This window comes from Dryobates pubescens, chromosome 5, assembly GCF_014839835.1.
Source record: "Dryobates pubescens isolate bDryPub1 chromosome 5, bDryPub1.pri, whole genome shotgun sequence".
NCBI lineage: Eukaryota > Metazoa > Chordata > Aves > Piciformes > Picidae > Dryobates > Dryobates pubescens.
The window spans coordinates 15,386,403-15,408,510 of NC_071616.1; the positions used below are offsets into that span (position 1 = coordinate 15,386,403).

At 49.9% G+C, this 22,108-nt stretch overlaps 1 protein-coding gene across 1 annotated transcript; it reads right to left on the bottom strand.

Moving 5' to 3' along the window:
• Window positions 1-5,881: 5,881 nt before the first annotated feature.
• Window positions 5,882-14,687, bottom strand: GNPNAT1 (glucosamine-phosphate N-acetyltransferase 1). The gene is made up of 6 exons (XM_054161659.1): window positions 14,596-14,687; window positions 10,956-11,143; window positions 10,277-10,339; window positions 9,091-9,218; window positions 8,556-8,617; window positions 5,882-7,502 (listed from the first exon to the last, which is right to left on the bottom strand). The coding sequence occupies exons 2-6, from the start codon at window positions 11,125-11,127 to the stop codon at window positions 7,355-7,357; spliced, it is 573 nt and encodes a 190-aa protein (XP_054017634.1). The 5' UTR covers window positions 11,128-11,143; window positions 14,596-14,687; the 3' UTR covers window positions 5,882-7,354.
• Window positions 14,688-22,108: the final 7,421 nt, after the last annotated feature.

Genomic DNA, 22,108 nt, shown 5'->3' on the forward strand with positions numbered 1-22,108 from the left:
TGCTGACAGCTGAGCAACAGCAGTGACCTCATCAGTACTGAAGTCTTTACCTTGTCTTAAAGCCTCATTATCCACTGAATTCTTTTGATACTGACACTGAGTCAGGATCATTTTGGCTGCAAAAAGACCTTTAACATTATTCAGTCCAACCATTAGCTGAACCAAGTCTGGTGCTAAACCATGTCCCTCAGCACCACAACTCTGACTCTTAAACACCTCCAGGGACTGAGACTACCACTTCCCTGGACAGCCTGTTCCAGGGCTTGACAACCCTTTCAGGGAAGAAATTTTTCCTCATGTCCAAACTAAACCTCCCTTGGCACAATTTAAGGCCATTTCCTCTTGTCCTATCACTTGTTCCTTGGAAGAAGAGACCAACCCCTACCTGGCTCCAACCTCCTTTCAGGGAGTCAGAGAGAACAAAAAGGTCTCCTCTCAGCCTCCTTTACTCCGGGCTAAACAACCCCAGTTCTCTTAGCTGCTCTTCACAATGCCTGTGCTGTAGACCTTCTGAGACCCCTTTAAGACAAAATACTGATCTAAAAACCTCACTTTGTTTTATACAAGTTAAAACCTAAGAGTCCTGATTAATTACTTAATTAAATAGTTATGTGCTGAACTAATAGAGCAGCTACCAGTTTTACATACATCAAAGCTGAATCAGCATTAAAAAGCTGCTTGTTAAATTGGTCAGAGGCTGATTGCAGTTGAGGAGACCAGTATGGCACATCTGTCTGCTAGCCTAGTGCAGCTGCAAACTGGTATTGAAGGAGTTGTTGCCCTTAAGACAATGGTTTGCATCATCTCAGGTGAAAATTGGGTTGGTGTTTGAAAACTGAGGCCTTAAGTGCCAGCTTAAGTGTAGAATCATAGAATGTTAGGGGTTAGAATGGACCTCTAGAAATCATCCAGTCTCAGCTCCTTGCCAAAGCAGGCTCATCTAGGGCATGCCACACAGGAATGCATCCAGGTGGGTTCAAAATCTCTCTAGAGAAGGAGACTCCACAGCCTCTCTGGGCATCCTACTCCGGGGCTCTGTCATCCTCACAGTAAAGAAGTTTCTCTCTTGCTGAGGTGAAACTTCCTTTGTTCCATCTTACACCCATTGTAGAGACCTAAATGATCCACCTCAGCTCTTCTAAAACATTAGAGTCAATTAAGATCACACTAAAGTTTTCTAGCTGGGAATTCTCCAGGCAGTTTGTGCAGGTTTAATTCTTGTTCCTTCTCAGCAGCCTCAGTGATAACCAGTGGTTGTGCAAGTACAGCCTCAGCTCTTCATCTCAGGTTTGTTTGCCAGCTCAGCCTGCTGCATCAGAGTGAAATGATAGCTCCTCTAGAGCTTGCAGGTGAGTGAGTGAATGATAAAGCTGTGAGAAGAGCTTGTCTTTGGGAAATCTGTGCTTGTAGTTAGGAGTGTTTTAACAGGGGACAGACAGGTGGGCTCAAGAGATCAGAGTCCAGCTCTGTCCTGTACTTTGATCTCATAGAATCTCAGAATGGGTTGTGTTGGAAAAGAACTTAAAGCTCATCTAGTTCCAACCCCCTGCCGTGGGACACTAGATTGCTCAAAGCCCCATTCAACCTGGCTTTGAACACTTCCAGGCTTAGAGCCTCCACAGTTTCTAGCACTTCACCATGCTTGTGGGGAAGAATTTCCTCCTAATGTCTAATCTCAGTTGAGCTTCTTCCAGTTTGAAGCCATCAACCCTTGTATTGTCACTCCATGCTTTTGTAAAAAGTCCTTCAGCTCTCCTGCAGCCCTCTTCAGGTACTGGAAGGCTGCTCTAAGGTCTCCATGGAGCCTTCTCTTCTCCAGGCTGAACAGCTCCAACTCTCTGACTATCTTCATAGGAGAGATGCTCCAGCCCTCTGATCATCTTCATGGCCCTCCTCTAGACCTGCTCTAACAGTTCCATGTCCTTATTTTGTTGGGGCCCCCAGAGCTGGATGCAGCACTGCAAGTGGTGTCTCACCAGAGCAGAGCAGGAGGCTGTGTGAGTGGCCGCTGGCTTCTGTCATCCTCAAAATGGGCAACCTGTGCTGAGAGGGACCCTCTGAGGGCAAATATTTTGATTTTTACAGGCACAGATCTAAACAGTGCAGCCATTTATGTTCTGAGAATCTCTTTTGATGCTGCCTTTTGTTGGAGGATGATCCAGAAGCTTGTTTACCTTGTAGGAGTTTCTGCCTCACTCTGTGTATTCAAGGCAAGTTGACCACGCCTGTGACTTGCTGATCTTTGCTTAGGCATTGATCCAGTCTTTGCTTAGTTGCTGATCCTCTGCCCTATATCCTCTGAAGCCTCTCACAGTTTGCTGAGGGGAAGTCTCTCAGCTATGAGCTCTTGGCCTTAAGTCAGGAAACCTGGGTAAGGCTATATAGCCTCACAATCCTTTCAGTCATAGACTGTGAAGGTCCCAGAGTGCTGTATGAAGGCAGAGATCACAGCTTCAGTGGAGCTTAACAAGAGTTCAGCAGCACTTTGCTGCTGTCACTCTTCTGCTGCCTACATCAGTGCTGGAGCAGTGAAAATTCTTTTCTTTTGAGATACACAGGATCATGGAATTAGTTCAGTTGGAAAATACCTTTTACGTTGTTGAGTCCAACCATTATCTAACTCTATGAAGTCTGCTGCTAACCCATGTCCCTCAGCACATCTCTTAAACACCTCCAAGGATGGTGATTCAGCCACCTTTCTGGGGAGCCTATTCTAGGCCTTGACAGTCCTTTGGGGAAGAAAGTTTTTGTCATGCCCAACCAAAACTAAACCCAGTATTTTGAGGTGTGGCCTCACCAGTGCTGACTTCAGGGAGACAATCACCACCCTGGTCCTGCTGGCCACCCTCTTGCTAATCCAGGCCAGGATGCTGGTGGCCTTCTTGGGCACCTGGGCGTGCTGCTGGCTCATGTTCAGCCCAATGTCAGTGAACACCCCCAGGTCCTTTTCCACTGGGCAGTTTCCAGCCACTCTACCTGGAGTGTTCTTGGGGGTGACCCAACTGCATATGGCTCTGTTGATCCTCAACCCACTGGCCTTGATCCATCAGAGGAACCTGTCCAGGTCCCTCTGTAGAGCCTCCCTACCCTCAAGCAGATCGATGCTCCCTCCCAGCTTAGTGTCATCTGCACACTGACTGAGTGTGCCTCGATTCCCTCATCCAGATCATCAGTGCTTTAGTTGGAAGACTTTCAGTTCAAGGAAAAGATGTGTGACTGTTCCCTCCTTCAGAACTCCAGCTCATCGAGGTTCAGCTGACTAGCTCAGCGTGCTGTGCTGGTTTCATGGTTGCAGGCTCTATTAGCTGACTCTCTTTAGAAGAATGCTTCTGGAGTTCTTGGGAAATACAGTCTGGGATGTCTCACAGCTTACCCACGAAGCTACCACAGGGCTGCAGTGGGGTCTGTGGATGTTTGTCTCTCTTGCAATGTTCACCAAATGCTCACAGCTACAAGCTGCTGCTGAAACAAGGGTGGGAACCAGAGGAAAAAAGTGCACTAAATGGCTTTGTTTCAGCTCCCTTGGGAAGGGGGAATAGATGAAACAGATGGAAGAACACTCTTGATTCATCTAACTATCCCCTGCAAGAGAGGCTTGTTCATGTCTAGTCTGGTTCTGTTATCTCACCAGGGTCCTGGTGCTTCCCTGGGGAGAGTGTTTCACAAACTAACAAGCTTCATGACTAATGATTTTCCACCAATCTTAAGTTTTTCATGCCATTACCCCCTGCTGATGCCTCCTACAGTCATTCTGGTCTGTCTGCCTGCTGCTTGCAGATAACAGCCTCTTGGATCCTAAGGGATTCTGAGCTTAGTTTTCCTCATTTATCCATTATTAAGCCTTTTATATAAAACTTCTCGACATCTGTCTCACTTAGCTCACTGCCAGCAGGTATTTCAATTACTGTTCACTTTCTGGACTTAAACCAAAGGTGATAATTGGCCTTGGAGGAGCAGCACAGGTTGAATTTTCTCCCTTCTTCAGGCCCAGACCTGAAGTTGCAGGACCCAGATCTTTAGAGGATCTACAGCTGTATGTTAAGGAGCTGATGATGTTCCATTTTCCAGCTTAGGGGAAGCAGAGTGAAGGAGCTGGAGATCTGCTGCTCATCAGGGGAGAGCTGTTACTCTGAAAGTGAAATCCCAAGGAGGAGGCAACATTGAGCATCTGGAGAAGTTGACAGTTATGTATGGTTGATTTCTGGGATTTTGGGAGACCTTTTTGTGGCCTTTCAGTACTTAAAGGGGATGAGAAGAAAGATAGTGGCAGACATTGGAGTAGGGCCTTTTGTGATACGACCTTTGTCCTGTGATGGGTTTAAACTGGAAGAGGAAACTTCAGACTAGAGAGAAGGAAGGACTATTTGACACTCAGGGTGATGAGACCCTGTCCCAGCTTGCCCAGAGATGTGTTAGGTGCTGCATCCCTGAGCAACCTGTTGTAGTTGCAGATGTTCCTGCTGACTGCAGTGGGCTTGGAAAAGATGACCTTGAAAGGTCCCTCCCAACCCAAACCATTCCATGATTCTAACAGGATCCTTGGGTCTGTTCTCCCATGGGTCTTGCTCTTTCCTGCTGAGGCAACTGTACTGCAGCTAAATTAAGAGGGCTTCTTCACTTCAGGAGATGCATGGTGTATTTTCATACCACCAGCTGCTGCTAAATGCTGGGCTTTGTGGCATTTTCCTGGTTCCTGTGAGCTGTGCCAGTTTAAAACATGGGTACTTGTGTCCTAGGTGTTTCTTCCAGCTGACTGGGACAGGCCTGAACCCACAGCAATATTTATCTTGGGTAGTATCAGCTCAGCAGCATCTGTCCAGTTCCTGCCCTGCAGCTCACTCTCACAACCCTCTCCTCATGGAGAAGACCTTACTCAGAACCCAGCCTTCCTCCTGGGAGTTCCTGCCAGCTCAGGTGTGACACAGCATGACACCACCTCTCCTGTCAACCTAGAGCTGCTGAAACTGCCATTTCCATCTGGGTGTAGCCTGCCAAGGGTGGGAATGTCACCTCTGGCACAGGACAAAGAGCTCCTCCTAGCTATGGAGATGCTGATGAGATGATTCCACCCAGCAGAGGCATTGTCATGCAGCCATAAAAGCCAAAGCTTTCAGCCCAATTCATTAGGTTTACAATGAGCTAAGCTGGGAACACAATCACCTGCTCCTCACTCCTGATCTTTTCATTAACTCTTAACTAGGGCCTGAAGCTGTTTAGATGGTGGAGATATCACAGAACTTAAACAAACCACTTTGAATTAGGGGAAGTTCAGAATTAAACACTGTGAAAGGCAAGAAAATCCACCTCAATTATTTGAGCACATCAGAAATGAGCAGCTGATTTTATACAATTAGTTCAGAGTTGGGGCTCAAGAGCCACTTGGATCTTCTGTCAAGGGCAGCTCAGCTCTTCCCTCAGGGATGTTCTTCCCCTAAGGAAATGTGGTGCAAAAGCCAAAAGGCAGGGGCACAAGGGGGTTAGAAAGCTGCCTGCCTTTGTGACCTGCAAGTGCCAGACTACATCCTGCTCCCAGCAGCTCAGGGCTTGTGTCCATGGCTGAGCAATCCAGGTGCTGGGATGCACACCTCTGCTTGGAGGAGCAGCGCTTGGGCTGGAGTTTGTCCCTACAGACAAAAGCTCCACCATCAGAATGAGCTAAGAGTGCCCTTTGAACACTGGATTCTCAGAACCTATCCTTGCAAAGATGAAAACATGCATGCTTATAATCAATGAGTCAAAACATCATTTTCCAGGCCAGGGAACAGGAAACAAAAGGTACGTGCAGCAGGTGGTGCTGAAAGACACCAGGTCCATGCTGACTCGATCCCCACCGCTAGGCACAATGCAGCACATGGAAACCACACCAGCTGTGTTTGACAACTTTCATTTATTCAGCTTAAACAAAGATAATTTTTATTTCTCCTTAAAAAATAATCAATAAATAAACCAAACATCACCAGAGTGAGCGGAGTACCATCAGGAACATTCCACAGAACCCCCACCCCAGCTTGAAGTAGCTCTCCACACCACCATGAAAGAACTTTTTGTAAGGCCGTGACTGGTCACAATCCAGACCTTCACCTCTTGATAATGCCCTATTCAGGGATGGAGCATTTGTCACACAAGACACCACTGTTGGAGCCCCGGCTTTGTACATTAATTTGCCTGCCAGCACTGGCAAAAGTGCTCAAATCGTGTATTCAGCCTCACAGCAAGAGGGAGCCCTCAGGATGGACATTTCTCTGCTGGTTTGCAACACTGCTTGGCTATTTCTCCGCTGGTTTGGAATGTGTGGCCCTCAGGAGATCCAGTAGAGCGAGCTGGCTGGTGCTCTGTGAAGATGGATCCTTTGCTGCCCATCCCAACCACATTCCCATGGATTAGAAGACAATTCCACTGCAAACTGGGTGTCTTCTCCATCCAACATTCCAGTTCTCAAGTTACATTTGCCCTGTTGCAAACCAAAGCATCACAGAATCATTCAGGTTGGAAAAGTCCTTTAAGATTGGTTTGGGCTGGAAGGGACCTTTCAAGCTCATCTAGTCTGACCCACAAGTCAACATCTTCAACTAAAGCAGATTGCTCAGAGCCCCAAACCACTTGACCTGGAATGGTTCCAGGGATGGGAACCACTGGGATGTTCTTTAGTCAGACAAAAAATTATCCTGAAAACAAAGTCATCAGCTAAAGTGCGGGAGCCCTGCAGCGAGAAGGACACATCCAGTTTAAGAGCCAGAACATCAGCTGTTAGCCCATAAGGATTCACTCCTACCTCAGAAACAGTGACAGATTTGGCTGTGGAAGGTTGTGTCTATAAAAACTTCAGGTACATGAAGAACACCAGCACTTTCAACCCAATTTAATCACTGGATCTCATGGACAGAGCAGAACCAGAGCTGGTTCTACCCATGAACCATCCCTGCCCAAGCTATGTCACCCTTCCACGGAGCCCAGACAGCACAACCATCCCACGGGCTGGACTTTGGCTACCAAGAAAAAGAAGTCCAAACCTTTAGAAAAATACAAGGTGAGAAAAGATTTGAGATAAAAAATATAGACCTTTGGTTAAAAACCATCCCTTTAAGAGTCCTTTGTAACCAAACTAGAACCAAATTAAGCTCCACTTAGACTAAAGAGCAGTAAAAAGTAGTTCTAAGCGCTGATTTCCTAACCCGAAGGACCCTTCTAAAACATCAGTGATTATGGGGGGTTTTTAATCAGGGTTTAGACATTTGATGTTATTTATAGGGATCAATGAAATCTGCAGCAATAAACTAGAGAGTTTTTCCACGAAGAGAACGTTTGTCACACGAACTTCTCCACCAACAGTCTGTACCAAAAGGACTCCAAGTCCTTAGTTAAAGAACCGCTGAAACATGTAATTCTCTTCGGACACCGAATAGCCAAACTTCTTGTAGAAGTCCACGTTTTTGGGCAGACATTCCAGGGTGATTTTGTAACAGTTCAGTCTCTTACTTAGCAGTGTCAGGGTGGATGTTAATCTGAAGGAGAGAAAAGCAGCAGTTAAAAGGAAGGATGGGATCGGTTCGCGTTTCAGTGGCTAAACACCAACGCTTTACGGCACTGTGCATTTTACTGCACCACAGGGCAAGCTGCTGTCCCAAGAACAAAACATCAGAGAATCTTAGGCTGGCTTGGGTTGGAAGCTTATTATCTAGTCCAAGCCCACTGCAGTCAGCAGGGACATCTGCAACTACAGCAGGTTGTTCAGAGCCCCAGACAACCCGACCTGCAATGGTTCCAGGGATGGAGCATCTACCACCTCTGGGCAGCCTGGGCCCAGAGCATCAAAACTTTCTTCTTCCTCTCCACTCTGAATTTCCCCTCTCTTTGTTTAAACCATCACTCCTTATCCTGTCACAACAGGCCCTGCTCAACTGTCTGTCCCCACCTTTCTGATCAGCCCCTTTAAGTACAGAAAGGTCTCCCTGGAACCTTGTCTTCTCCAGGCTGAACAATTCCAACTCTCTCAGCCTGGCCTCGCAGCAGAGGGCTTCCATCCCTCCCATCATTGTTGTGGCCTCTTCTGACCCTGCTCCAACAGGTCCATGTCCCTCCTGTGCTGAGGACTCCAAAGCTGGCCCAATCACTGCAGGTGGGGTCTCAGCAGAGCAGAGGGGCAGAATCCCCTCCCTCCACCTGCTGCCCACATTGCTTTGGATGCAGCCCAAGACGGGGTTGGCTATAGCCACACAGTGCCAGCTCATGTCCAGCTTTTCACCCATCAGCACCCTAAGTCCTTCTCCTCAGGGCTGCTTTCCAGTCCTCCATCCCCCAGCTCGTGTTGACAGCAGGGGACTGCCCTCAACGTAGATGTACCAGCACCTTCCAGCCCATTCCACATGACTGATACAAGAACCTCAGCACTCATGCTGCCAGTTAGTGCTGGCTTCTGGCTAAACTGCTTTCACACATCTGCATGGGGAGGACCCACCCTGCAGAGAAAATCCTGCTCTGTGAGCTGTCTTTGCTCATAGCATAAGGTGAAGGGACAGAAACCAGATGTTGAATGACAGAGGGGATGAAATACTCACAGTTTACCAAGCTGCCTTCCTCTGCACTCCCTGCTTACAACGACGTCTTCTATCCTTCCCCTCTGAAATCACAAAGAGGTGTTAGTCAAACACAGCACTGTTGGGTGAGTTCTGCTCTACCTTTCACCCTTGGCTTTTAGATCCAGCTCCTCCAGTGGTCAACACACAGTGTTGACAGTGGTAACACCCCTTCCAGCAGTCCGCAGGAACTGCAGTCCTGCCCCAGCTCTTCCCTGCCAAGGGGTTTGTATCTCTCCAGCTCCCTGTTTTCACACATCTAGCTGGGACTGCACACCAGCAAGATCCTCAGCCATCTGCTTCACCAGAACCACGTCTGACTAGGTCTGGAAGGACAGGACAGGACAGACTCAGATTGCTCATTTTCCTCAAGAAAAGCCAAAAGCTTCCTTTTTGCTGAGCAGCCAAGGATGGGAGATACTTTTCAAGTGCCTTTACAAGGTAGCTCATCACACAGTACCACATCAAACTGACATGTCAGGGGAGAGGATCTTTTTCCTGCAGCGAGAGAATGTACCTTTGCACAGGAGTGAGTGAACTTGTGTTCTATCACCAGGGTTGCTGTAGCAACAATCTGGCCCAGGTTGGTGTCTTCTACGACAGTAACGTAGTAATCTCCGGATCTCTTCATGTGCTCAAAGGTTTCTGTGGGAGCAGACAGAGAGCAGAGCATCAGCAGCAATCTCAGATGAAATTGATGTCAAGTCAAACACTCGGAACAGGTTCTGAATGCATGTCACTGCACAGGGCTCAGCATTGTTCTAGGGCGAAAAAGAAGCTCCTCTTCTACAAAGGCAGGCTGAGAGAGTTGGGGTTGTTCAGCCTGCAGAAAAGGCCACAGGGAGACCTTCTGATGGCCTTCCACTACCTGAAAGGGATCTACAGGAAAGCTGTGGAGGGACTTTTTACAAGGGCTTGTAGCACTAAGACAATGGGAAGTGCTTTTAAACTAGAGAAGGGTAGATTTAGATTGGTCATTAGGAAGAAATGATTTACTATGAGGGTGGTGGAACACTGGAACAATGTGGAGGCCCTACCCCTGGAAACATTCACGGTCAGACTGGATGGGGCTCTGAGCAACCTGATGTAGGTGCAGCTGTCCCTGCTTACTGGAGTGGGGTTGGACTAGATGACCTCTAGAGGTCCTTTCCAACCCAGTGCATTCTGCAATTCTGTGAAAATCCCAGAAGCTGGAAGCCCCAGAAACAGACCAAGCAGACAGAAGAAAGAAAAAGCAGAAGTTAAACAAAATCCTTTCCCTCAGCTGCCAAGAGAACCCTCCATTCCCAGAGTCCCTGCAGATGGGCACTATGACAGAGCTGGCACCAATTCCAAGTCATCTTAAATCTCAGACAAACCAGTGAAGGAAGCTCAGGACACTGTGGAGCAATAGTCAGAGGCCTCTGCCTTGCTACAAGTGCTGCAAAAACTCAACCAGCATGAGCCATTTCCCCTCTGTCAGATACCTAAAGCTCAGCCTCAGAAGCAGGAATACAATTCAGGCCTGTCTCAGCCAAGATGCCCTCCAGAATACCTCAACTGGATCCAACACTGAGTCCCAGAGGCTGCCTCAGGGGAGCTGAGCTAATAAATCCCTCTGGCATCAGGCAGTCAGGAGACTCACACCCAAGTAGCTTTGCCATCAGCATCCTCTTGTTCCCAACAGCCACTATGGAAATGACAAGAAATTATGATCTACTTACTGATGAACTGCTCTGGGCTTGCAACTCCAGTTTCAGTCAGCTGACCCAGAACCTTAAAAAAGCCTGTTGTTAAAGAAGAGGGGGAGAAACAAATATCAGTCAAGGACAAGATGCACAATTAGCTCCAAGGAGCACAGATGGCTGTTTGGAGAGAACATCCCCCTGGCCAGCAGGATCTCTGTGCTCAGCACCGGTGAGGTCACACCTTGAATACTGAGTAGTTTTGGGCCCCTCACTCCAAGAAGGACATTGAGATGCTGGAGTGGGTCCAGAGAAGTATAGCAAATCTGGTGAAAGGTCTAGGAACAGGTCTGGTGAGGAGCAGCTGAGGGAACTGGGGTTGTTCAGCCTGGAGAAAAGGAGGTTGAGGGCAGATCTCATTCCTCTCTGCACTCCCTGAAAGGAAGCTGGAGTGAGGTGGGGATTGGTCTTGTCTCACAAGGAGTAAGACAAGAGGAAACGGTCTCAAACTGTGCCAGGGGAGGTAACCTGCTCTGGATGGTCTTGCTTTAGCTGGAGGGTTGAACTAGATGATTTCCAGAGGCCCCTTCCAACCTCCCCCAGGCTGTGAACGTGTGAAAATGAGCAATCCTCAGATACACAGAGATCTTGCAGGAATGCGTTTTACCCCGTTCAGCACCCAGCTTTACTTCGTGCTGGCCATTAGACAAGATTCTACCTCGATTTAAGTCAGCAGTGCAAAGTGGTCTCAAAACTAGGCCATCTCCTGGATCTAGAGGAGAAATAGCAGGAGAAAACGTGGTGGTGTTCTGGCTCCAGTCAAGCTCGTGCAGAATGTTTGGGTCAAACATCGGCGTGTCATCAGGCATCACGGTTGCAACAGGCATCATGGCTGCAACAGGTGTTCTGGAACAGAAACACACAGGTAAGGGACATTCTGGTTTGCTTTTGCTTCAGTGTGCTGTCCCCCCTGGTTATATCACACCATGTGATGTTCCTCGGGGATGTAAAGGAAAGGGAATGAAACTTTATCTGCAATTGAAGGTCCTCAACCTTCACCAGAGGGTTAAAACATGGAGCGTACTCCAGCTGTATCCCTCAGTAGCATGGGCAGCCTGCGGAAGGAGGGGATTCTGCCCCTCTGCTGCGACCAGCTCTGGAGTCCTCAGCACAGAAGAGACAGGGACCTGTTAGAGAGGGGCCAGAGGAGGCCAGAGCAATGATGGAACAGCTGGAAGCCCTCTGCTGTGAGGACAGGCTGAGAGAGTTGGGCTTGTTCAGCCTGGAGAAGAGAAGGCTCTGGGAAGACCTTAGAGCAGCCCTCCAGTATTCAAAGGGAGCTAGAGGAGAGCTGCAGAGAGACCTTTTACAAAGGCTTGAAGTGACAGAACAAAGGCTGATAGCTTTGAACTGGAAGAAGATCATTTGAGATTAGACATTAGGAAGAAATTCTTCCCCATGGGGGTGGTGAGGCACCGAACAGGTTGGACACTTGGAACCTGTGGAGGTTCCAAGCCTGAAGTGCTCAAGCCAAATTGGATGGAGTCATGAGCAACCTGGTCTAGTAGGAGCTGTCCCTGCCCATAGCAGCAGGGTTGGAACTAAATGATCTTTAGGGTCCCTTCTAACTCAAACCATTCTGTGATCTGAGGTCAACACATGTGGCACTTGTGTTCATCTGGGAAGTTTTTCCTTGGACAAAACAAACCCAGATTAGACACTGATCCTTCCAGCCCTCTGAAAAGGGAAGCATTCTGCTCTGAGTTTACTGAGTACAGAGGAGATGATTCCCATCAGTGTTCTGTTTAAACCTGTGGCAGGCATAGTATAGGCTTTTTTCAACCAGCCCCATCACAGAAATGCTTCACGTCTCAGCCCAGAGCCACCCCATCACACAGATGAAATCCCAGGTGATCCAGCAGCCTGCACTGCCTGTCTTGTGTTAGCTCAGGGTATTTACACAGCCTGATGTCACCTCACAGCTGTGAAGCACAGCCCCTCACTGTTCATTAACTGGGAGAGCAATGAACAGCCAAGATGACAGACTCCTGTTAATGATTAAAGAGAGAGTTGGGAATTGTGTGTTATCTGGAATCAGGGATAAGAAGAAGCAACAAGATACATTTCCCTACTTGCTAGATAACAGGAAACTAATCCTTGGTTTGTCACCTGGGGAATACCTGGTTGGGTTTCTGGTGTGAACAGAGCATTTCATGGGAACTTCTCCTGAGGCTAAGCTCTTTATTCATCTTCAGATTTGCTTAGCTCCACCAAGAGGACACAGTCTCAAGCTGCGCCAGGGGAAGTTTAGGCTCGAGGTGAGGAGAAAGCTCTTCACAGAGAGAGGTGTTAGCCATTGGAATGGGCTGCCCAGGGAGGTGGTGGAGTCACCATCCCTGGAGGTGTTCAAGAGGGGACTGGATGGGGCACTTGGTGCCATGCTTTAGTAGTCATGAGGTCTTGGGTGACAGGTTGGACTTGATGATCTTTGAGGTCTCTTCCAACCCTATTGATTCTATGACTCTATTCTATTCTATGACCATAAAAGTTAGGGTGGTCTGATGCTGTAGGACAGGCCAAATAAAAGTCAGAAAGAAAAATGCCTTTGGGATGAATGCTTTTCAAAAGAAGACAAGCCACAACTTTATTAAGCTGCCAGAGAAAGCCCAGAGGATGTCAGCTATGAAGCACATCAGCATAACTGCAGCACTCAGGCCTCAAAAATGAAGGTGGTTCTGAATACCCAACTGAAAAAAGCTCCTTAGAAAACCCCAAAATAATCACAAAATTGGTTTTTTTTGGGCCACCTGCTGGTATCTACTGGCCTTAAGAATCCCCACTCTCATCTCAACCTTGCACAGAAGAGTAAAAACCATAGCTGTTACAGCAACTAGACAGCAACACTAATTCTCACCCCCCATGAACTTTCAAAATGAAAGAGCAGGAAGAATGAAGTGGGGGGAAAAAAATAAAATGCCCATAGACAGGGGACTCAGAGGTGAGAATCCAGGTCTCCTGAATCTCAATCCTGAGCTTTAGCCATCAAACCACACCAGTTTATGGACCCCATTAGTTATGTCTCTGCTAAGCAAAACTGAAGCCTCCCTGGTTTCGGCAACACATTTGGCATCTCTTTGCCTAGATCTCAATTATTCCACTCCTGCCATCACCCTGACCCCCCAACAAAACCCTCCTAGAACTCCTGAGTGTCCATAACAACATTCAATTTGTGTTCTGTGCAGACTAAACCTAATAAGTATCAGCTCGGGGTTACAGAACACCAAGCACACACAGCAGTAGGAAAGCACACAGAGGAAATAAAGTTGTTGCTGCACTTCAAGCAGCTATTGACAAACTGAGAGTTCTTTCTCAGACAACATCCGTCACAGCTGGAGCAGGAAGAAGTTTCATGCATTTCCTGGAATTAGGAATATGAGTTGCTCAATAGTAATTGGGGGGGGGAAACACAAATCAAGGGTGAATGTATGAGGAAGATGATGAGCTCTGGCCTGGTTTGATGGGTGGCCCGTTTCCCCTCCAAGGTTGCTGAGCTTTCCCCAAGCCCAGGAGCTGGCCCTGGTGCACACCTGAAGTCACTCCTGGAGCGTCCCAGGCTTCCTACTCGTGTCAGGACAAGGATAGGGTCATGCCAGTGCCCACAGGACACACTCAGCCCTACTCACCCATCCCACCTTCCTCTGCACTGTTCGGGAAAGGTGGCCAGGTATGCCAAGGGTGCCCATGAAGTGAGACCCCTGCCCCATCCTAGGAGCTAGTGGGTGCTCGGCCAGACCTCTGTCAGCTCCCCAGTGCCGGGGGACCAGCTGACAGAAGGACGACAAGCTGCCCCGCGGCGGGGTCCCCACCTGAACCAGCACCTCTCGGGACGGTGGGGATCCACACAGCCTCACGTGTGCCTCCTCAGAGAGCCCTGACAGCTCCCCTCAGCCGAATCAGCCCCTCAGGGGTGAGATCCCATACGGAACCCGGAAGCGAGGTCCCTCGCCCCCACACAAAGTCCCTCAGCAGGGTCCCCTCACCTCACACCCAGCTCCTCGGAGGAGCGCCCCCACACTCCCTCACCAGAGACTCAGCCTCATCACCTCACACCCAGCCGCTCGTGAGGGCGGTCACCCCAGCCCCGCACCTCACACACAATCCCTCGCCGTGGTCCCCACAGCTCCGCTCCGCTCCGCTCCCCACGCAGCCCGCTCAGGAAGACTCCTCGCAGCCCCGCTTCCCTCACAGCCCTCTCAGGAAGACACCTCGCAGCCTCGCTCTCCTAGCAGGCCCCTCAGGAGAAGTCTCCGCAGCCCCGCTCCCCGCACAGCCCGCCGCCGGTGCCCGCCCGCACTCACCCGCACACGAGGCCGCGGCACCCGCTCCCGCCTGCACCGGCTCCGCCGCAGGCGCCGCACGGACGTGGCAGGGGGGCGGGACCCGACGCCCTACGCACACACAACGCGCAGCCAATCACCGCCTTCCGGCCCCGTCCCGGCTCTGTGACCTTCCGGGATGTCCCCGCCCCCGAGCGCCGATTGGATTATGCTCCATATGGCCACGCCTCCCACCCAGGGAGGCCCCGCCCCGTGTGACGTAGGGCCCCGGAGCCGGGACAAGATGGTGAATGGTGGCGGGTGGCTGTTGCCGCTCTCCGGCCTCGGTTCTCCCGCTGCGACTCCTGCTCCTCCTGACGCCTCCCCACCTATCCCCAGGAGTGAGGCGGGTCTCAAGGAGTGGGCAGTGCCCCTCAGCTCAGGGAGTGATTTCTCCTGCAGTGGGGTGCGGGGATGTTGTTTGCACCTTGATACTGGGTTCGGTTTTGCGTCCCTCACTCCAAGAAGGACATTGAGGTGCTGGAGCGTGTACAGAGAAGGGCAACAAAGCTGGGGAAGGGTCTGGAGGAACAGGTCTGGTGAGGAGTGGCTGAGGGAACTGGGGTTGTTTAGCCTGGAGAAAAGGAGGCTGAGGGGAGCCCTGGATCTCTACAACTCCCTGAAAGGAGGTTGGCGCCAGGTGAGGCTTGGTCTCTTGTCCCAAGTAACAAGTGACAGGACAAGAGGAAATGGCATCAAGTTGCATCGTGGGACGCTGAGGTTGGACATTAGGAACAATTTCTTCCCCGAAAGGACTGTCAAGTCCTGGACAGGGGTGGTGGAGTCACCATCTCTGAAAGGCTTTAAAAGACATATAGATGTGCTGAGGGACGTGGTTTAGTGGTGGGCTTGACAGTGCTGGGTTAGTGGTTGGACTTGATCTTTTTCCAAACAAAATGATTTTGTGATTCTAAAGATTTTGATTAGTTTCAGGGTTTTCTTCTGTTGGAGAGGTAAAACTGAAGCTTAGACCACGTGAGGTCAGTGAAGTTCTGTCTGACACTTTGCAGAAGCAGCAGATCACTGGGCAGCTTGCAGGGTGTGGTTGTTGGCTGCTCTAGAAATGTTTCCCTGTGTTTTTACTGGGACTTGGCCTCTGGAATTACCCTGGGAAGCTCTGGAGGGCGGCATGCTTTAATCCAGGGCTGGCCATAGCTCAGGAGAGGCTCACGGGTATCTCCAGAGGGATGGCTCAGGTGAAAGGGCTACACAAAGGTTCTCCTGAGGAATTTCAGGTGACAGCAGCTTTCATCATGGAAACATCCCTCACTTTGATAATTTTAATCTCTGGAGATTCTGTGTGGAGGCTCCTTCATGCCCCTTGGCCAAAGGCTTTGAGTTCTTGGTCTAGTAGAAGGTGTCCCTGTGTGTGGTAGAGGGGCTTGGAACCAAATGGTCTTCAAGATCCCTTCTAACCCAAACCATTGTGTGATTCTTTGCTGGGATGGGTCTTGTTCAGCCTCTGTGGCTGACAGGGGACATGGGTGGGGGGGTTTCTTCCTTTTCAATAAAGAAACCAACAACTTGGAGATCATCTTGAGAGACTGATTTATAAATAGCTGAGGTCAAGGCACGCATGGAGCTGGAGCCCTGCCGAAGAAGATCTTTCTACTACGTACTTCTGAGACATGATTGTCATTTTCCATGTTTCTTCCCCCTGAATGACTCACTCTCTGTTACCATGGAAACCATCAACATTACTTAGTTTTCACTTCTTCAGGCCCAGAGTGACCAGATGACACACACCAACCTCCCTGGGCTCAGGCACACCCAAAATCTGGGGGCGATGCTCGCCTTGAGCTCATCCAGCAGAACCAAGGCTGGGGGCTGCGTGGGTGAAGCACTGTGACCATTAACCTTTGATGGTAAGGGAAGGGTACAAACAGGGTGTGAGCTTTTCCCCACTCTGTCCCATCTCTATTCCCTTTGTTTTGAGGGATTAAAAGAGAAGGGAAGGTCCCATCCATGAAAATTAACATCAGATCTTGCTTCTGTGCATGAAAAGGAACTGGGAAGTGCTGCTTTGGTTGGTTAAATGGGGAAACTAGAAGTGCAAACATGTTTCTACTGAGTGGAAAATGACAGGCAAGGGTTTAGCTTAATTACCTCTGCAGTGCCTTTTCCTTGATGGAGAGATTTTGTGGATGTGAGATCGATTCCGTGTTTTACTGTGTAGTCACTGTGAAAAGTGAAAGCTTTTCAAAAGCCAAGCGATGCTGTAACGAGGTCACGACCACATGGGGTCAGCCCAGCTCTCCCTAGTGAGGCTTGGACCTGCACAGGGAATACCGTGGGTTTCAGACGAGCCTTATCCAGATACATCCTCCCAGTTTCTGGCAGTCAGCTGTGCTGGGACATCCTGACCCAGAAGATACATCCGGCCTGTGGTATTTAATAACTGAGCAGTGCTATTCTCTGAGCGTGCATCTCAGCTTCTGACCCCCAGAGCTCACATTGTGCTGCAGCATAACTTTGCAGAATGAGGTAAAAATCTTTTAGTTTGGGTTAAACCCCTAACCCTGCCCCAGCAGGACCAGTTTTGTTTGTCCTGGAGACCAGCCTTGTCCTATTTACCAACTCAGGTGCTGGCTTCAGCTTGGCTTGAGGATGGAAACCTTGCTGTGTGTGGATTTTGTAGCGGCGTGAGTCTAAACCAGACTGCACCACAAATAGTGGGTTCGGTTTTGGGTCCCTCACTCCAAGAAGGATATTGGGAGTGGGTCCAAAGAAGGCAGTGAAGATGGTGAAAGGTCTGGAAAAACAGATCTGGTGAGGAGCAGCTGGGGGAACTGGGGTTGTCTAGCCTGGAGAAGAGGAGGCTGTGGGGAGACTTCATTACTCTCTAAAACTCTCTGAAAGGAGGTTGGAGCCAGGTAAGGGTAGGTGTCCTCCCAAGGAGCAAGCAACAGGAGAAGAAGAAATGGCCTCAAGCTGCAGCAGGGGAGGATTTTAGATTGGGCATTAGGAACAATTTCTTCCCCACAAGGGTTGTCAAGCCCTGGAACAGGCTGCCCAGGGCAGTGATGGAGTCTCCATCCTTGGAGGGATTTTAAAGCTGTGTAGATGTGGTACTGAGGGACATGGTTTAGTGGTGACCTGGCAGAGCTGGGTTAGAGGTCAAATTTGATCTTGGAGGTCTTTTCCAACCTTTATGACTCTAAGGGCAAACTATATCAGGGTTAAGCCACTTTGAAGTGGCTCTTGGGAGTCCACACACAAAACAGGCTTCACTTCTTACCAGGAGCTTGGAAAAAGGCACGTGGCTGCTGTTGAGCTCTCACGTCTCCTTAAGCCATCTCAGAGTCCCACCCGGTGGCTTTTTAAAGGTCAGGCAATTAGGACCAGTGAGGATTCCCAGCAGCCAGCAATGAAATCTCCCTGGTAGCTCCGAGGCCAGGATTTGGTTGCTGAAGAGCAAGGGGAAAGTTGAACTAAGACATTTCCATTTGTGTCACAGATACGTTCATCTCCTCTCCGCTGGTTCCACTGCAGCAGATTTTATTGCAGAGGGAAAAACACATCCCAGCAAAGTGATATCCTCTGGCTGCTCCGTGCTTGCCAGCGCTGGAACAAGGCAGTCACAAGGCAGGGAAGCTGCAGATTCATGGCCGAAGGACAGTCAGAAAGATGGGAAAGGAGCCACACGCTTGATGTAGATGCCTGAGTCTGAAACACACCCTGCTTTATGAGGAAAGAAAAAGGCTTCTCCTTTCCTTCGGCCCTATGACACAAGGCAGGAAGAACGAGCAAGTCCTCACCACAATAAAATTGTTTATGTTCTGTTTTGGAAACAGATGCTCAGGGCTTGGTGCACCCAGGGACCAACCTCTGGCTCTTTCTTAACTTCTTATAGATCGGGCTGTATCCAGGCACTGATAAATCCTGAGTGGTGGAAATGTCTGCACCAACGAGCTCCAGGCAGCTGGATTTCACAGAGGACACAGCACCTGCTTAACTCCTCACTCCAAGAAGGACATTGTGGTGCTGGAGCAGGTCCAGAGAAAGGCAATGAAGCTGGTGAAGGGTCTGGAGAACAGCTCTGTGAGGAGCAGCTGAGGGAGCTGGGGTTGCTCAGCCTGGAGAAAAGGAGACTGAGGGGAGACCTCATTGTTCTCTACAGCTCCCTCGAAGAAGGTTGGTGCCAGGTGGGGGTTGGCCTCTTCTCCCCAGTAACAAGTGACAGGACAAGAGGAAACAGCCTCTAGTTGCACCTGGGGAGGTTTAGGTTGGGCATTAGGAACAATTTCTTCCCCAAAAGGGCTGTCAAGCCCTGGGCAGGGTGCTCAGGGTAGTGTTGGAATCACCATTCCTGGAGGGATTGAAGAGTTGTGTAGATGTGATGCTGAGGGACATGTGGTGACCTGGCAGTGCTGGTTAACTGTTGGGCTTGATGATCTTACAAGTCTCTGTTAACTGCAATGATTCTGTGATTCTAATCCTCATCTGCCTGACAGAGAGAAGATGCTGCCGTGTCTCCCCACACGTTGCCCACAGATACGTGACAAGAATCTTGAACATGATAAAGTCATAGGGGAAGCCTAGTAGTCTCCAGCAAGGCTTTGCCACCATCCAGATGGCCACCTGGGAAACTGTATTTCTTTGGGGCTTTTGATAGCATTGGTGCAGTTCTTAGAGGAGAATTGCATCTGGACTGTGCCTGCCTCACTGGAAATAATTATCCCATCTTCAGCTCAGAAGCCAAAAGTAATTTAACTGCAGGGGAGGTGTCAGGAACTGCTTGGTGTGTCACACGCCCCTGCCCCAACTGTCAGAGGGAAGCAGAGGCTGCCTCGTCCCACCATCCATAGAGGCTGGAAGAAATGTGTATTGAGCATCTTCAGGTTTTCTCATCTGTCCTCCCCATGGCCCAGAAACACTGATTTTTGTACAGAAAATCCCCACCTGAGGCCAACACCATCACACCTCATTAGTGCTCAAATATCCCAGCTGTGAGTCCAGCCTGAGGCTTAAAATCATGCAGCAGCAGCAGCTCCAGCAAGAAGCTGGATGTGGCCATTTTAGGAGATGTCAAATAGCAGCAGCTCACTCCCCCTAAAAACCCCAGAACCTGGAGCAGATCGAGCACAAACCTGGCCTTGAGCTGAGAAGTGGGAAATGCAGCCCACTTCCTTTTGATCCCCAAGCCCCCTGAGCCTGCACACAGCAGGTATGAGGGTGCTGGATCTTTAGTAACTCCAGAAATGGATGGTCCCTGCGGGTGGAATGACATTTTCTCATCAGCCACAAGGAGAGCACTCCAGGTGATGGATGTCTCCAGCCTTCCCCTGCAGAATGAGCACAATGTGGATGCAAGAAACCATTTTCTCTGGATGGATCAGGGAGTAAATCACAGCTTTTACCTTTTTGCCTCCCACCAAACTCAAGCTGGTGGCACCAAGATGGCATTTGTCTAGTGACTGTCTCAGCAAACACACCATCTCACCCGACTTCCTGTCAGTGGGCTGGCTCAAAAGGACCTTCCTGGATTCCCCAGAGGTTGTATTTCTCAATTAAATTCAAGAATGAAGCTTCCTCAAAGGAAATCCAGTCCTGATCTCTTGTCTCCTCTTCCATGGATGCTGGGGGACATGTTTCAGGTACAAAGCTGACTTTGCTGCAGCCACGGAGCATCAGGCAGGGTTTGGGCAGGGGTGAGTGTCCATCCTACACCATGAGGTCATCTGAAAACTGAAGGCCAAGCTCAGCAGTGGGAAGGGCTTTGGAGAGGAGCTGTGGGCAGGAGGAAGCTCTCACACCCTGATTGTACGTGAGGCCCAGCACGGCAGCTCTGTGACCACCCCAGCTGAAGGCAGAAAGACCTTGGCATGTCCCTCAGCAGCAGGCTGATGGGACAAAGCGTGCAGCAGTTTGGAAGTAAGTGGTTAACGACCAGCTGAGAGGCTCTGGCAGGCCGTGCCGGACCCTGCACCAAGCTGTGGAGCAGGACGTGGAGCCTCTGAGGAAGCACACTCTGAATTTGGGCAGCTGAGAACGCAGAGGACAAGATTGCCCTGGGAGCTGCTTGGCAGGCTTGATCTCTGTTTATCCATCATGGTGGCAATGCCTTATCTGCTGCCTGGGCTGCACTGTGTGAGCGCTGATAAGCGGTGGTGGTTAAACAGAACCCGGAGCGGCTGTTCCTTTAGTCTCCGTATTCCAAGGTTACAGAGAAGAAGAAACAGTGGTGGCTGCTTGCTGCTCCCAGAGCCAGCATGGTGTGGCAGCAGTCCTGTGGTGGCTGATACAACCCATGGGGTGTAGCGTTTTGCTGCTGCTGCAGTGGGCAATACCTGCTCTAGCATCATGGAGCCACCTGCAGCAGGGCTGTCTCTGTGTTCAGGCCACCATCATAGAACCATTCTGGCTGGAGAAGACCTTTGAGATCATTGAGTCCAGCTGTTTTCTAACTCCACCAAGGCTGGTGCTAAACCAAGTCCCTCAGCACCACACCTCTGTGTCTTTGAAACACCTCCAGGGATGGGGGTTCAACCACCACTGTGGGCAGCCTGTTCCAGTGTTTGAGAACCTTTTCAGTGATGAGGTTTCTTCTCATATCCAACCTAAACCTTCCTGGTTCCAGCTGAAGACATTTCTTCGTGCTCTGTCACTTGTTACCAGGGAGGAGAGACCAGCTGCCACCTGGCTCCAACCTCCTTTCAGGGAGTTGCAGAGAACCAGAAGGTCTCCCCTCATCCCCCTTTTCTCCAGGCTGAAGAGCCCCGGTTCCCTCAGCTGCTCCTCACCAGACCTGTTCTCCAGACCCTTCACCAGCTTTGTTGCCCTTCTCTGGACATGCTCCAGCATCTTTTTTGAGTAAGAAAGCTCAAAATTGACCACAGTACTCAAGGGGTGGCCTCACCAGGAGGCTGGCAAATAATCCAGGACCCTAAACCTCCCCTGGTACAGCTTGCAGTTATTGCCTCTTGTCCTGTCACTTGTTACTAGGGAGAAGAGACCAACCCTCACCTGGCTGCAACATCCTTGTAGAGCACTATGATCTCTCCTTGGCCCCAGCCAGCTGGTGACAGGGAATCTGCTCAGCCATGGCATGGTTGCCCATGGTTCACCTCACCCAGCTGTGCCTTTTCCCTCTAGGTGGAGTTATTACACATCAGATTTCAGCTTCTTCCGTGTCTGGACCTGCAGATGATGAGGTTCCTGCCACTCTGTTTGCATCCTCATTACTCAGATAATTCCCAGGAATGTAATGACCAGAATTTAATGAAGCCCAGGGTGTCTTGGAGGGTTTGCATGCTGCGTGCGTGGGATGGGAAGGCTGAGCTGTACTTAGGGTGTGCGTGGGCAGGGGGAGGGTGAAGGTCACTCCAAATGCAACGAGAGGGATAATGCAGGGATGTAGCATGGGCTTTGGGGAGCATCCTCCTTTCATGCTGCTTTATCAGCTGCTCCTCCTTCCTCTTACCTGGTGGTACAGTTGTGGGGGGAGGGAGGGGAGGCAGGAAATCCTGCAGGGCTATTTCTGAACTCTGGATCA